This window comes from Genypterus blacodes, unplaced genomic scaffold (assembly GCF_046128005.1).
Source record: "Genypterus blacodes isolate CSIRO-AG114 ecotype Tasmania unplaced genomic scaffold, CSIRO-AGI_Gbla_v1 ptg000052l_1, whole genome shotgun sequence".
NCBI lineage: Eukaryota > Metazoa > Chordata > Actinopteri > Ophidiiformes > Ophidiidae > Genypterus > Genypterus blacodes.
In genome coordinates, this window is record NW_027466864.1 from 4432487 (window position 1) to 4444562 (window position 12076).

Genomic DNA, 12076 nt, shown 5'->3' on the forward strand with positions numbered 1-12076 from the left:
GGGGAGGGAGGGGGGAGGGGGAAGGGGGGGGGGCACAAGGCGCACACGGGGGACACGGACACACGGACACACAAAGACACACTGTGACTTTCACTTGTTTGAGGCGACCAGCACGGCGGCGTACTGACACCGTTTTCTTCGCTACGAAAGCGGAAGCACAAATAAAACACGAGTCTGAGAGTCCAAGTCACCACGGCGACGTCCATCTCCACGGTTCTGATCTCACTGCGTCCAAACCCAGATAAGAGGCACTTGTGTGACCTTCACAAAGGTCGACGGAGCCGACCAGTCTCTGAATCCTTCCTCTCCCTCACTCCTTATCTCGGCCCGTTGTGGAGACGTGTCATGGGTCCTAAAAGCAAAAGTTTATGTGCGTCTTTGCTATTTTGTCTCCACCTTTTGTCTCTGGAGTTCGTTGACTAGACAAGCACATACAGTAGTGATTTATAGTGTTATTCTGTAGTATCTGATCTGTTTTGTCACTGAGTTGTTGTTAACTATTTGTTCACCTTTGAGGAGAGTCGTGGAAGCTTCGTTGTGGAACCAAGGGACAAAGCAATGTACAGTTTTTCCAATATTTTCTCACGTGTGTGGAATACTGAATAAGTCACTGAAATGTGATAACGTGCATTAATAAATAGCCATAATCTTGAAGGGCAAAGGTCGGCATGTACTGTCTGATTGTTTGTTGTAAGGACTGTGTATTCAAAACCGAGGCCCTTTGCTGAAGAATGAACTTTCAAATATACGTGAGAACCATTTCAAAGGATATTATCAAAGCTTGCTGATGTTTGAGGATAGTTTTGACATTTAAAGATGATGTTTTATGATGTATTTTCAGAGATATGCGTTCTGTCTCTATAGCAGTACAGTGGTAGCCATCTGATGAATTCCCTCATCCTTGTTGTCCTGCTGCAAAAGACACAAGACTCGCTCCCTCTTTGGTTACACTCAGCGGTGTTGAATAGTTTCGCCAACACTCCCACTTGCCAGAAGAATACTTGATACCCTTGGAACCTACAAAGCAAAGAAATATTTATATTTTCTACAGCAGCAGCAGAGAAAGCTTGGAGTGAAGCGCAGAGGTTTGATGGATATTCCTGTAGATATTCAGAGAAAGCACAGATGTTATATATTTGTGATTTTGTTACACATCATTCTCCTGAGTTTTCTTTTTAAATGTTTATGTTTTCCATTCCAGACAGTCTAAGCTGATTCTCACCCTGGTGTTGTCGGATTCTTTTCTCTTCCCTCTGTTTTATTTCTTATCTTGCCTTTGGATAACTACAGCTGTACTTGTATCAAAGACGGTAGAAGTGAAGTTAATATTTATTGAGCAGTTAATGTGGATGTACTATTTCATTCATGAGCTATCTCCAGATTTTATAAAGCGACGGACACCTGACGGCTTTATCAACAGGTCAAATAGCACTACGACAATATTTTTGACTATATTCTATTTCAGTGTGCACTTTAAACTGTACAAACTGGTTATTCAACTTTATGTGTCTGATATTAGAATCATTTTGGCTCAGGGCACCGAGCCGGTCATCAATGAATGAAATAGACTTGAGTTATTAACTGTGCAGTACCTGGAACTGAGAGTGTAACATAGACACACATCAAACGTTTAGGAGATGTTCTATAACCTTGCTCATGCAGTATATGACAGTATACATGGATTTGGGGATATTTGTATTCAATATATCTAAGATCTTAAATGTTAATATATTTCAGATTATGTGTATGCAAATATATGAGTACATGCTCAAATAAAACTGTTGTTTTTCACTGGGTACTTCAGTGTGTGAGTGATGTGTTTTGCATTCTGAGTATTTGAATACTTGTGTGATACTTATTTGTGTTTTTTTGTTGCCTTTATGGACACGATATCTTAATCTACAAGTGTGTAGATAGAAGTAGTAAATATTTTGTAAACTCAATTTATTATTGCAAAAGCGTGAATGCAATATTTTATCATTTCCTTATTTTTCACAGGTTTATTGATTGAGTTCTCTCTGTTATCCCACTGGAGCATATTTACATCATCCACTAGGTGTCAGCGATTATTTATTGCTTCATTGGTTCATTATGGTATTGACCTTTGCACAATTAACTCCATCAGGCTGCGTGCGTTTGTCAGTGAAACATGATTTTATTTTCCACATGAGCTCGCCCCATAAAAGATCAAACAAACCCTGAAGATGAGATGATGATTAAATTCAAGTTTGAAGTCGTGTTTTACACAATAAGCAGCTGCAAAGCCTGATGGGAAACTCATTAGAGTGACAATGAGCGAATGTTTCACAGAAATATGTGTACGACCCATGAACTGTGTATGTGTCTTTGAACATGACGACGCAACAAAACCAGCTGTGTTCCAACTTCCTCATCACCACACGCGCACACACACACACACACACACACTCCCATGTCTTGTCCTTTTCCAGCTGACTGAAGAAGAGGTATGTGGTAATGGAGGGAAGGGGGAAGGTGCGGGAGGCTGTGTGTGTGTGTGTGTGTGTGTGTGTGTGTGTGTGTGTGTGTGTGTGTGTGTGTGTGTGTGTGTGTGTGTGTGTGTGTGTTGGGGAGGGGTGTCGCTGGGGAAAACCCGCTCTGGGCTGAGGCTTCTGTGGGCCTCCACCTGACACAGCAGTCAGCGAGACACCAAAAAAAAGCAGGAAATTCCCCTCCTCTTGTCTGATCTAACAAAGGAAGTATTTGCTGGCTGAGGAGGAATTTTCAGATCATAGACGGAGCCGCTGCAGAGAGTAAGCTGCAAATCTCTGCTTTATATCTCAAACTAAGCAAAGATTCAGACCTTTGAAGAGACAAAATCACAACTTGGTATTATATTTTTGTTCTTTGTATTTAATGTAAAATCCAAAATAAAAGTATAAATACATTATAATCTTCAACAATACCGACACCCAAAGATTTAAATTAAAATAAATAGAAATAAATACATACACAGTGACAGTATAGAACTGTACATATTATTGAAGGATTCAATCACTCTTGAGCCTAAACTCTTTGCTTAAGAGCTGAGTCATCGTCTCTATTCTACAATCTCAGGTCAGCGTAACTCTTGTACAAAAAGTGCCTAAAATAGAAATAATGTCGCAAACTGTTACAGTTCATAGAATTTTAAAATCGGTTTCTTGCCTGTTCGGCTCTCAAACGAATCTCCATTGAGATTTTTAACTCATGACATCACCGTGAAGATGAATAATAGTAAGAACAAAAACAATAAAAGGTAAAGATGCTGGCACCCTGCAGAGCTTAGTACCTCCTGTTTTAGTATCATAACCCACAATCGTAGCAATTTTACCACCACATCAAAGTGCAAACACACCAAAGAACGTTTTGCCCTCTTCTGTCTCCAGCTCTGCCAGCTGATTGGTCTCTGTCCACAGTTTGTCCCCTTTGTGGAGCTGAAACACGGCGCCCAGGTAGATGGCGTTGTACCAGCCCTCTCCCACTTGGTAGCTGTCTTCCTGCGCCGAATTCTGGCAGGCCGACCTCACTGCGCTCATCAGCGAGGCTTTGTTGCCCACCGAGTCTGAGTAGCGCCAAATTCGGTGGCTCAGAGGTGCGTGGCGTTTCCTCTCCTCATCGCCCTCGTTGCAGGAGACTCTGAAGGACGCCTGGCTGTAGACGAAGTACAGGCCGGTTTGCGGGATAATGATCTGGTTGTTCACCAGCTTGAAGCCTCCCTGGGCAAACGCCTGGCCCTGACCGTTCCTCCACTCCAGCAGGGTCTTGCTGTCTTCGTAGCTGCCTAGAAACATAAAGAACGACTGTTACAGCTTTGAACCACCTGGAGTTCTGCCCTCTAACAGGTGTCAGACAGTGGAGAGAACAATGAACAGGTTTCCTCTCCGGATTTTGGAATGAGTCATGACACAAGTTCAATCAATAGCTAATTCAGCAGCTTCCTGTCATTGTTTCTGGAAAGGGAACCATTACGTATGAGTGTGAATGGCTCTTTTAAAGACTCGACCATGGGCTCATTGTTTGCAGAAAGGCAAATCAAAGTAGGCGCTGACTCACCTTCTAAATGGATGGCTGCCTTGGCTTTGCTGCTGATTCGTCTCAGTGTGTGGTGGGGATCTGAGGAAATTCATTCAAATGTGAGCTGCTGGTCTCAAATCATTCAAACAGAAGCCAACAGAACCCTGTGTGGTTTGGAAAGGAGCAAGCATGCGTATAATCACCTGTTGTCTCAGCGCCAGCGTCCTTCTCAATCAGCGCTTCCGGTTGGCCTGATAGGACCTGTGCATGAAAAGGTTGATGAGAGATCCAAACACAGAAATCCCACACAATGTTTGATGAAATTCAGAGACAGAGTCGCTCCTTACCGATGTTCCTGGCCTCCCGTTCCACTGCCACGCTACAAACAGGGTGGCCCCCACACACATGGCCACAGTCATAAGGGCCCCGCACAGCTTCCATATCCGTCCCATGGATGACTTCTTCTCAACCAGAACTACCGTCCTCTCCGTGAGGCCCATCTCCCCGAGGCCCATCTCCAAGTCTGCTGGTGCGGCTGTGTATGCCACCATGATGTGCAGAACACTGAGCTGCTGAGTCAAATCCTTTTCTAAACCCCTGCTGTGCCTTCAGGTGTTTCCTTCGTGTTGCTATTGTGTTAGAGTGAAGTTGCTGCCAGAGAGCTTGTAGTATTTATGCTGTGGCTGCCGCTTCTGCAGAAGGGAAACTCCAGTGATGTCACTGTGTAAGTGGAGACAGAGCAGCCGGCAGCGGAGCGACCTGGGCCGAAGGGAAGGAAAAGTCAACGAATCTTTGCTGGAATTTTGCCAGGGGCCAGAACCCCCGATGGGAATCATGGTTTTCGGGATGGGAAAGTGTTTGCCTGCCACTTTCGGTTTTTGGAAAAATTACATGGTGTCATAACACAAACAGATACACAAACACTGATAGATACTCTACATCCACTCAAGACTGGAAGTTTTCTCAAGTAGTCCCTTCGGGTAGAGTTTTGAAGCTACGATACTTTACTTGAGTATTTTCATTTTGGAAGAATACAACTCAGGTATATAATCCTCTTTACTATCACTACATCTGCCTATCAATCATTTGTCTGATGATTGTAGCTACTGGTTACTGGTTAGATAGGAGATTTTACTTTCAACCCTAGATGAGATCATAAAATACTGCTGTTGCCGGGTAAAGAAATGTCCTCAAACTATTCGATTTTCAGGAGGAAACTGCTGTAATGATTAATAATGATTAATTAATATATATCAAATCATTTTCTGGTATTTATTTATTTATTTGTATTTTATTATATATGACAAATGAACACACTGACAGGAAACATTCTGGACAACTTGTACTGTACTTCCATGGGTTAGATAGAATTCTGAGGACAAATTTTACTTTTTACTTAAGTAATCAACTTCTTCTTCTTTCACACAGACAAATCAGAGCCAGATGCAAACGTACAAACACACAGTGTGTTTATGGAGCTGGAGCCACCCACAGACTGTAAGCTCAGTCTGTAAGTACTGAGGCTTACGCATAACTCCCCCAGCTCGCCACCGCTTTGAGGTCAGATCACACCAGATGCTTTCAAATCCCTCAAAAATGTCCCATAGAGTAAACAGTCCACCTGTTAATCAGTGTAAATGATCTGCGCTGAGGATCTTATTGTGTACAACTCTCATTTGTCACATATTTAACATTCAACTTCCCTTTTCATTTCCCTTCAGAATGTACAGCACAGTTTCAAAAGAGAAAACTTGGCAGCTCTCGTCTTTCTGTTTCAGAACAGTGAGATGATGAAACTACTGAACAACAGGTTTGCACACACTTCTCCTTATTGGTCCGTTCCTCTGCCTGTAGTTCCTCATTTCACTTTCTTGCTTGTTTGTTAGTGTAGGAGCAGAACATGCGATGTGTGCAGGCCTCACTCATGTCTGAACTTCAGTAATTCCTGTTTTTTTTTGCCTTAAGCAGCAGTTGTTGATCTCTCTCTCGCTCAAATGCTTTCTAGTTTATGTCTACTCGGTGCGCAATGTGGGTTTTTTTTGGTGAAATGTGTGTATCTCGGATTGAAGTGTCGCAACGCTGTAGGTTAAAGAGCGTCAGCGGGGAGAAAGCAGACGTGAAATCTCACCTCCGAATTTGGTTTTGGCTGATATGTTCCTACATGCAAACACAAATCAACCACAAGATGTTGCAGAATGCACCATCACGAACACACACACACACACACACACACTCACACATATCCCTTACAGTCCTTCCTGCTTACTCATCCACCATCGCTGCCTAATTCACATGATAAATACGATTACAACACAAGTGGAGCTGTTGACGAACGCAACACTCCAACATTACTATTTACAATTTAAATAGTCCTGATTTATATTTGTTTTGCTCAGTGAAGAGAGAAGAGTCTGAATACCGTATGTCACCAATAACACAACAATCCTGCAGTAGAAGTCCTACTAAGATTAAACAAAATACAAACACAGTCAGAGTGCCGAGCCAAACGTCTAGGGTCAGCTATTTCGCACGACAAGGAAATCATATGAAATGTTGCCAGAGTATCGCTTTCATAACGATCCATGCGCTGTTACTGAGGCATTAACATGTGTGTGATGCATGCTGCTGTAGCAACAATACAAATCCCAAAAGTATAGGGAGTTAATCAACAACAGCGTGAAACTGATTGACTCCGCAGTTTTGAAGAATTCGGGATGGAAGGAGTAAGTAGACCGGAAAACCAAAGCCAAAAACGCGGTTTTGTTTTTCTGTTTTGTGCCCAACATCATGAAAATCCTCATGTCACCTCTTTGGTGGATTTTCCAAACTTAACTATGAGCTACTTTTATTTAGCTTGAGTCAATGTCGAATTCATCCATCCATCCATCCCTCCCCAGCTATATGTGATGAGCTTACGTTGATCTAAGTTGTAGTTCTCATTTTAAGAGGAAAGTGAAACAGTGTTGTCACTTTTCATCGTACCATACTGTAACTTTGAAGACTGTTATACATTACATTACATTACGATCATTTGGCAGACGCTTTTATCCAAAGCGACTTACATTACATTACCACCCTTCGCAGAGGGGGGAGCACTTGAGGGTTCGGTGCCTTGCTCAGGGGCACCTCGGCAGGGGCTCGAACCGGCAACCCTCCGGTTCCCAAGCGGAAGCACTACCCACTAAGCCACTCCCTCCCACAGTAGTTGGGATAGTTGGGATAGTTTGAACAATCTGTTGAACTATTCAGACAATTTCCCCTCTGTGATGTAATGTCAAAGGTCATCTGTAATATGTAACTCCCAAACTCCCACTGGAATTCCACCAGGAGACAACTCACTCTTTTCATGGTGGAAGAGAAAACTGAGCTCCAAACAAAATTTCCACAGTTTGAGACTAAGGATCACGTTTCCTCCTCTGTTGTCATTGCACTTATCTGTGCAATATTGGTGGCACAGCCCCCCTACCATATTTGGTGCTGTTTGATAAAAGGCCTCTTTTGTTCTGCTCAGATTTTTGCTCATGTGTCCCATCATGAACTTCCAGCTTGTGGTCATCGTGTAGAAGACGTTACACGCACCCCAGGGCAGGAAAGAATGGGGAGGGGGGAAATAAGGAGAGTAGGAAGGAAGAAGGGTGGGAGGCCAAGGAGGGAGGAAGCGGAGGAGGAGAGATACTGTGGGCGAATGAGGCGGCTTGTTTGGGCCCACATTTCCAGCTTAGTGTGGTTCATTCAGTCTCAGGTGTGTGTGTCTGAAGAGAGAAACCATCCCCATGACAGGTTTCAGTTTTGCCGTGTGTGGGCTCAGACGGAGCTGTTAGTGTGTCGGGGATGAAACTAGGCCAGAAGCAGGTTCAACCACAAACGCAAGGTGACTTCCACTGCCACCTTACTCGTCTGGCAACCTGGAAACCATCAGCCGTGTCTGAACTCGGGTGGTTTGAGTCTCATTAGGTCCTTCGATCTGACTGCCAGGAGTAGAACTCAGAAATAACAGATTATCAATAGATTTGGTATATTTCAGGAGAATATATTTTATTATTCAACCAAAACCTTCAAATTAACAGCAAGAGCGACTTCTGTGTGTGTGTGTGTGTGTGTGTGTGTGTGTGTGTGTGTGTGTGTGTGTGATGAACCTCATGAGGATGTAGTCAGATGAGTCTCTTTTCTTATCATATCATATAATGTATCATAATGTAGCTGCTCTTCAGTTTCTGTGGGTGTTGTGCTCGGCGTGACTTTGTGTCACAATTGCGAAGGTCCCGAGTTCAAATCCAGCCAAGGTCTTTTCTGTGCGGAGATTCTGTATATTTGTGTGTGTGTGTGTGTGTCAGTGTGGGTGTGGGTGTTGGCCCTCTCATACACTGATGACCTGCTGTGGTTGTAAACTGTCTCTGGCCCATTGAATGCCGGGAGAGGCTCCAATGCGACCCGATGGATTATTATCCCAATCTAAATGAACCAAATTATAAAATGCTGCATTTTATTTGGCTCAAATCAAGAATTAGCTTCAAGAATTTCACCTCCACCAAAACAATAAATGTATGACTGTAAAAATATGGGGGAATGCAGATCCAAAGCGTTGCTACGTTACCCACAGCAGCTGATCCTTGTCTCAGCTGGAGGTTAGAGGCTGTGCAGGTTTACGTCATCTGTGTGCGTTAGATAACCTGAGGAAATGCACCGATGCCGATGATAGTGGTGATTGGCTCTAAGTTGGGTGAGTACGTTGACGAGATCTTAGTGTTGACACGGAGAGACGGAGCTTATTAAAACTGCTTACAGGCTGCCGATGAAAGCTGTCGCACGCCTTCACGCAGGGTTTCAGTTCTAACCGGGGCAGATTTAGTGAAAGAAGAGAAGTTTGGAGTGTGACTAAGAAACAGAGAGAGATACAGTTCAACTATTTGACCTTTGGAGACTTACAGTATGTGGAGGTGAACCTGGCGTACAGTGAAGGATTTCTTTTAACCTTAACCTCAATGTTGTTCAATTGTTGAGGGTGCAGTTGGAACAGGAATCATACTAAGTCATTCCTGTCGCTGGCTGAGACCTACAAACAGGATTTTCCTCCAAGAAGTGAAGAAATAAACCTTGCCAGCGACGAGGTTCATTTTGACCTACTTCCTACTTCAATCCGACTGCCTCCCAGCTAGAATTAGACAGAAACGATTGTTAGTATCCTGTAAGCCAGTTTGCAGAGCCAGAATCGAGAAAAATGGCACTTGATGCTTCGCTTATGTTGGAAATCATTTTACTGCGCTGCTTGACTTTTACTCACCACAACAAAATAAGGCGAATATACGACGGAGTCACAGGGAAACGGCGACATAAGATGGGAGATTTTAGCACGAGGGCGTCACATTGGTGATCTTTGAGGGATGCAAGCAACACCATCTTCAGACTTCCCCTCATTCTTCAGATATAAATGTCACGTCCCACACACACACACACACACACACACACACACACACACACACACACACACAAACACAGCCTGCATTTCATGAAGCTGAGCACAACTGTAGAAACACACGGACCATTTCCGGCTCATTGTGGACATGTAGTTAGTGTTAAACAGACTCTCCACTCACAGCTGATTTTATTAACACTTCTTCCACTTCTATCTCATTTGGGAAACACTTCCTGTTTGTTTAGCACGCAGGCCATAGACTCTATCACATGACGAGTGGCCGGTTCATCATGCACATGTGATTTAGACAAACAAATATAAAAAGCTCACACTGGAATACAGGATGTACTTTACATCCTGACAACATGACTGAGAATCAAGTGATCCGCACCACTTAGGACATTACATCACAGACAGAAAGAGGAAGTGACGATAGGAAGATGATCTCCCAGACTAATGAGCCAGTGTGCCAGGCTGGATATGATGTCACTTTTAAAGTGGTTTCGATTCGGCCTTCGTGCAATAATGACCGCACTGTAAACATCCACATGTTTACTTCAGGAATATTGCATTTGAATCATCATCCTGACTCTAAGTTGATGAAATTAAACTCCCCCCTGCAGGGCCAAGCTGCTTCTCACAGTCAAGTCTACGCAACATATGCGTCTCCTAAGAGAGCTTAATAGTTTTGCTGTTGGAACCAGAGCGCTTCAATCAAAGATTGAAGCGTTCAACACTTAGGAGCAAGAACAGAATGATCTAAACTCACAGCAATACGTGATCATTACTCTCTTGTTTGGAATGAGGTGATTTAGTTAAATGTGATTATTGTCATGTGAGCAATCGTGTGACCCTCAGGTTCGTCAGCTGACTGACTGACTGACTGACTGACTGACTGACTGTGGGCTCCTTCTCTAAATAACCAAACAAAGAAGAGTAAACAAACCGTGATTGCAAAGACTACTTTTTAAGTTACCGAAATGAAGAGAGAACTATGAAAGATACACGCAATTATATTGAATGCTCAGCAAGCCAGAGGCTCGGCACATTAGGGGAAGTTGTTTACGAGCAGTTTTAAATAAGATTGATTAGCTGTCGGCTCGAAAGTGCTGTTGAAGAAATTAAATCTAAAACTTTCACCCCCATCTGCCGTTAGCTTATTCAATTGTTAATGCAAGTTCCCCCCACAGCACCGGTGGCTGTGTTTTCACTCAGTGGGTGTCTTGTTGTCATTGTGTCTGTTGGATCTTCCAGTGTTATGGCACATTTCCTCACATATCTGATGACATAGATGGAGACTAATCCTTCAGTTTACCTCATGGAGCCATGGTTTGGTTCACTGAGCTGCTGGGCCTCTATAAAGTCTGGAAATAGGAAATATTATTGCTCAAACCGCTTGTCAATCATTTGAAATCAAATGAAACTTTAGGACAGCTGATGATCAGTGCAGAGCTTTTTACTCTCTGATGTTGTGTCTTACTCTCACTCAGTTGTCTCTTGACTCGTGTTTACCCTTAGAATGTTTCCCTCACAATATGACAAAGTCTTCCAGTAAATAGTTTGTGTTGGATGTGTAAATGATCTTTAAACGGTCATAAGTTGTGTTGGGAGCTTGTGAGCGCCTATGGAGAATTGAAGCTGTGTGTAACTTGGCTACATTAAATCCATCGTCAACATAAAGATACGCACGATGTGTTAACTTCACCTCCAAACCATAAATGGTTAATCAATAAATATAGGTAGCTTCTGTGTTTGCTTGGTCTGTATCAGTGTATCAGTGTATCAGTGTATCAGTGTATCGGCTCCCTCCTGCCAGCTATGAGAGCAACAGTGCTCCTTTCAAAACATTGTTTCCTGTCCTTAAATAAGTGAAATTTCTTGTTTGATTACAAATCAACTCGGGCCGCTCCTGTTCTCTGTTATTAGAGGTCTGACTAAGCAACCGTAAATGCCTGAACGCTCCACTAACCAAGCGTGGCACGACAAAGGCAAAGCAGAACAAAGGCACAAGTGTGTGATGCAGTCAGTGCTGAATACCTGTAAGAGATGATGTCATCCTGGAGTGCAGAGGGTTCACGCGTGTGTTTTGTGAATGTTTGTCAGCTCACGTTAAGCCCTTTCGTATCTGGTTTTACTGAGTGTGTGTGTGTGTGTGTGTGTGTGTGTGTGTGTGTGTGTTCCCTTGTCCTCACATAGGGGCAAATACCTGTTTCAGCAGTCACATTACAGGGACTCCCCACGAATTACGGGGGGCCATTGTGCCGTCATTAAGGTTCCTTTTAAGGTTTAAATGTTGAATCTGTATGAGTTGAATGTTCAGGCTGAGACTTTAGACATTTAGGGGCTGTGCTAATAGTTCAGTCTGCTGTAGTTCCTCCTGCTTGTCTCTTCTACATTTCAGAGGGAGGTATTATACTTTTTAATCCACTTCACATATCTATCCTGTATTTGTTTGCTTAAATCTATTTTACATTCAGCATATGCAATGTTTTTAACATAATCTAAAGATGTTACAGAAGATACAGATATTTCTCAACCTGTTAAGGAGCAGTGATTACCTGCTGATAGAAAAAGGAAAGTAACACTTAAGATTAGACAAACTACATGAACCTCAGCATGAACATAGCCTGTTATTGGCTGCTATACAGA

The 12076-nt window shown here is 43.1% G+C and overlaps 1 protein-coding gene across 1 annotated transcript; it reads right to left on the bottom strand.

The window, feature by feature from the left end:
* Positions 1 to 2882: 2882 nt before the first annotated feature.
* Positions 2883 to 4709, bottom strand: tnfb (tumor necrosis factor b (TNF superfamily, member 2)). The gene is made up of 4 exons (XM_076150189.1): positions 4362 to 4709; positions 4218 to 4275; positions 4054 to 4113; positions 2883 to 3781 (listed from the first exon to the last, which is right to left on the bottom strand). Exons 1-4 carry the CDS (start codon positions 4563 to 4565, stop codon positions 3339 to 3341), a joined length of 765 nt encoding a protein of 254 aa, XP_076006304.1. The 5' UTR covers positions 4566 to 4709; the 3' UTR covers positions 2883 to 3338.
* Between the last annotated feature and the right edge of the window lie 7367 nt (positions 4710 to 12076).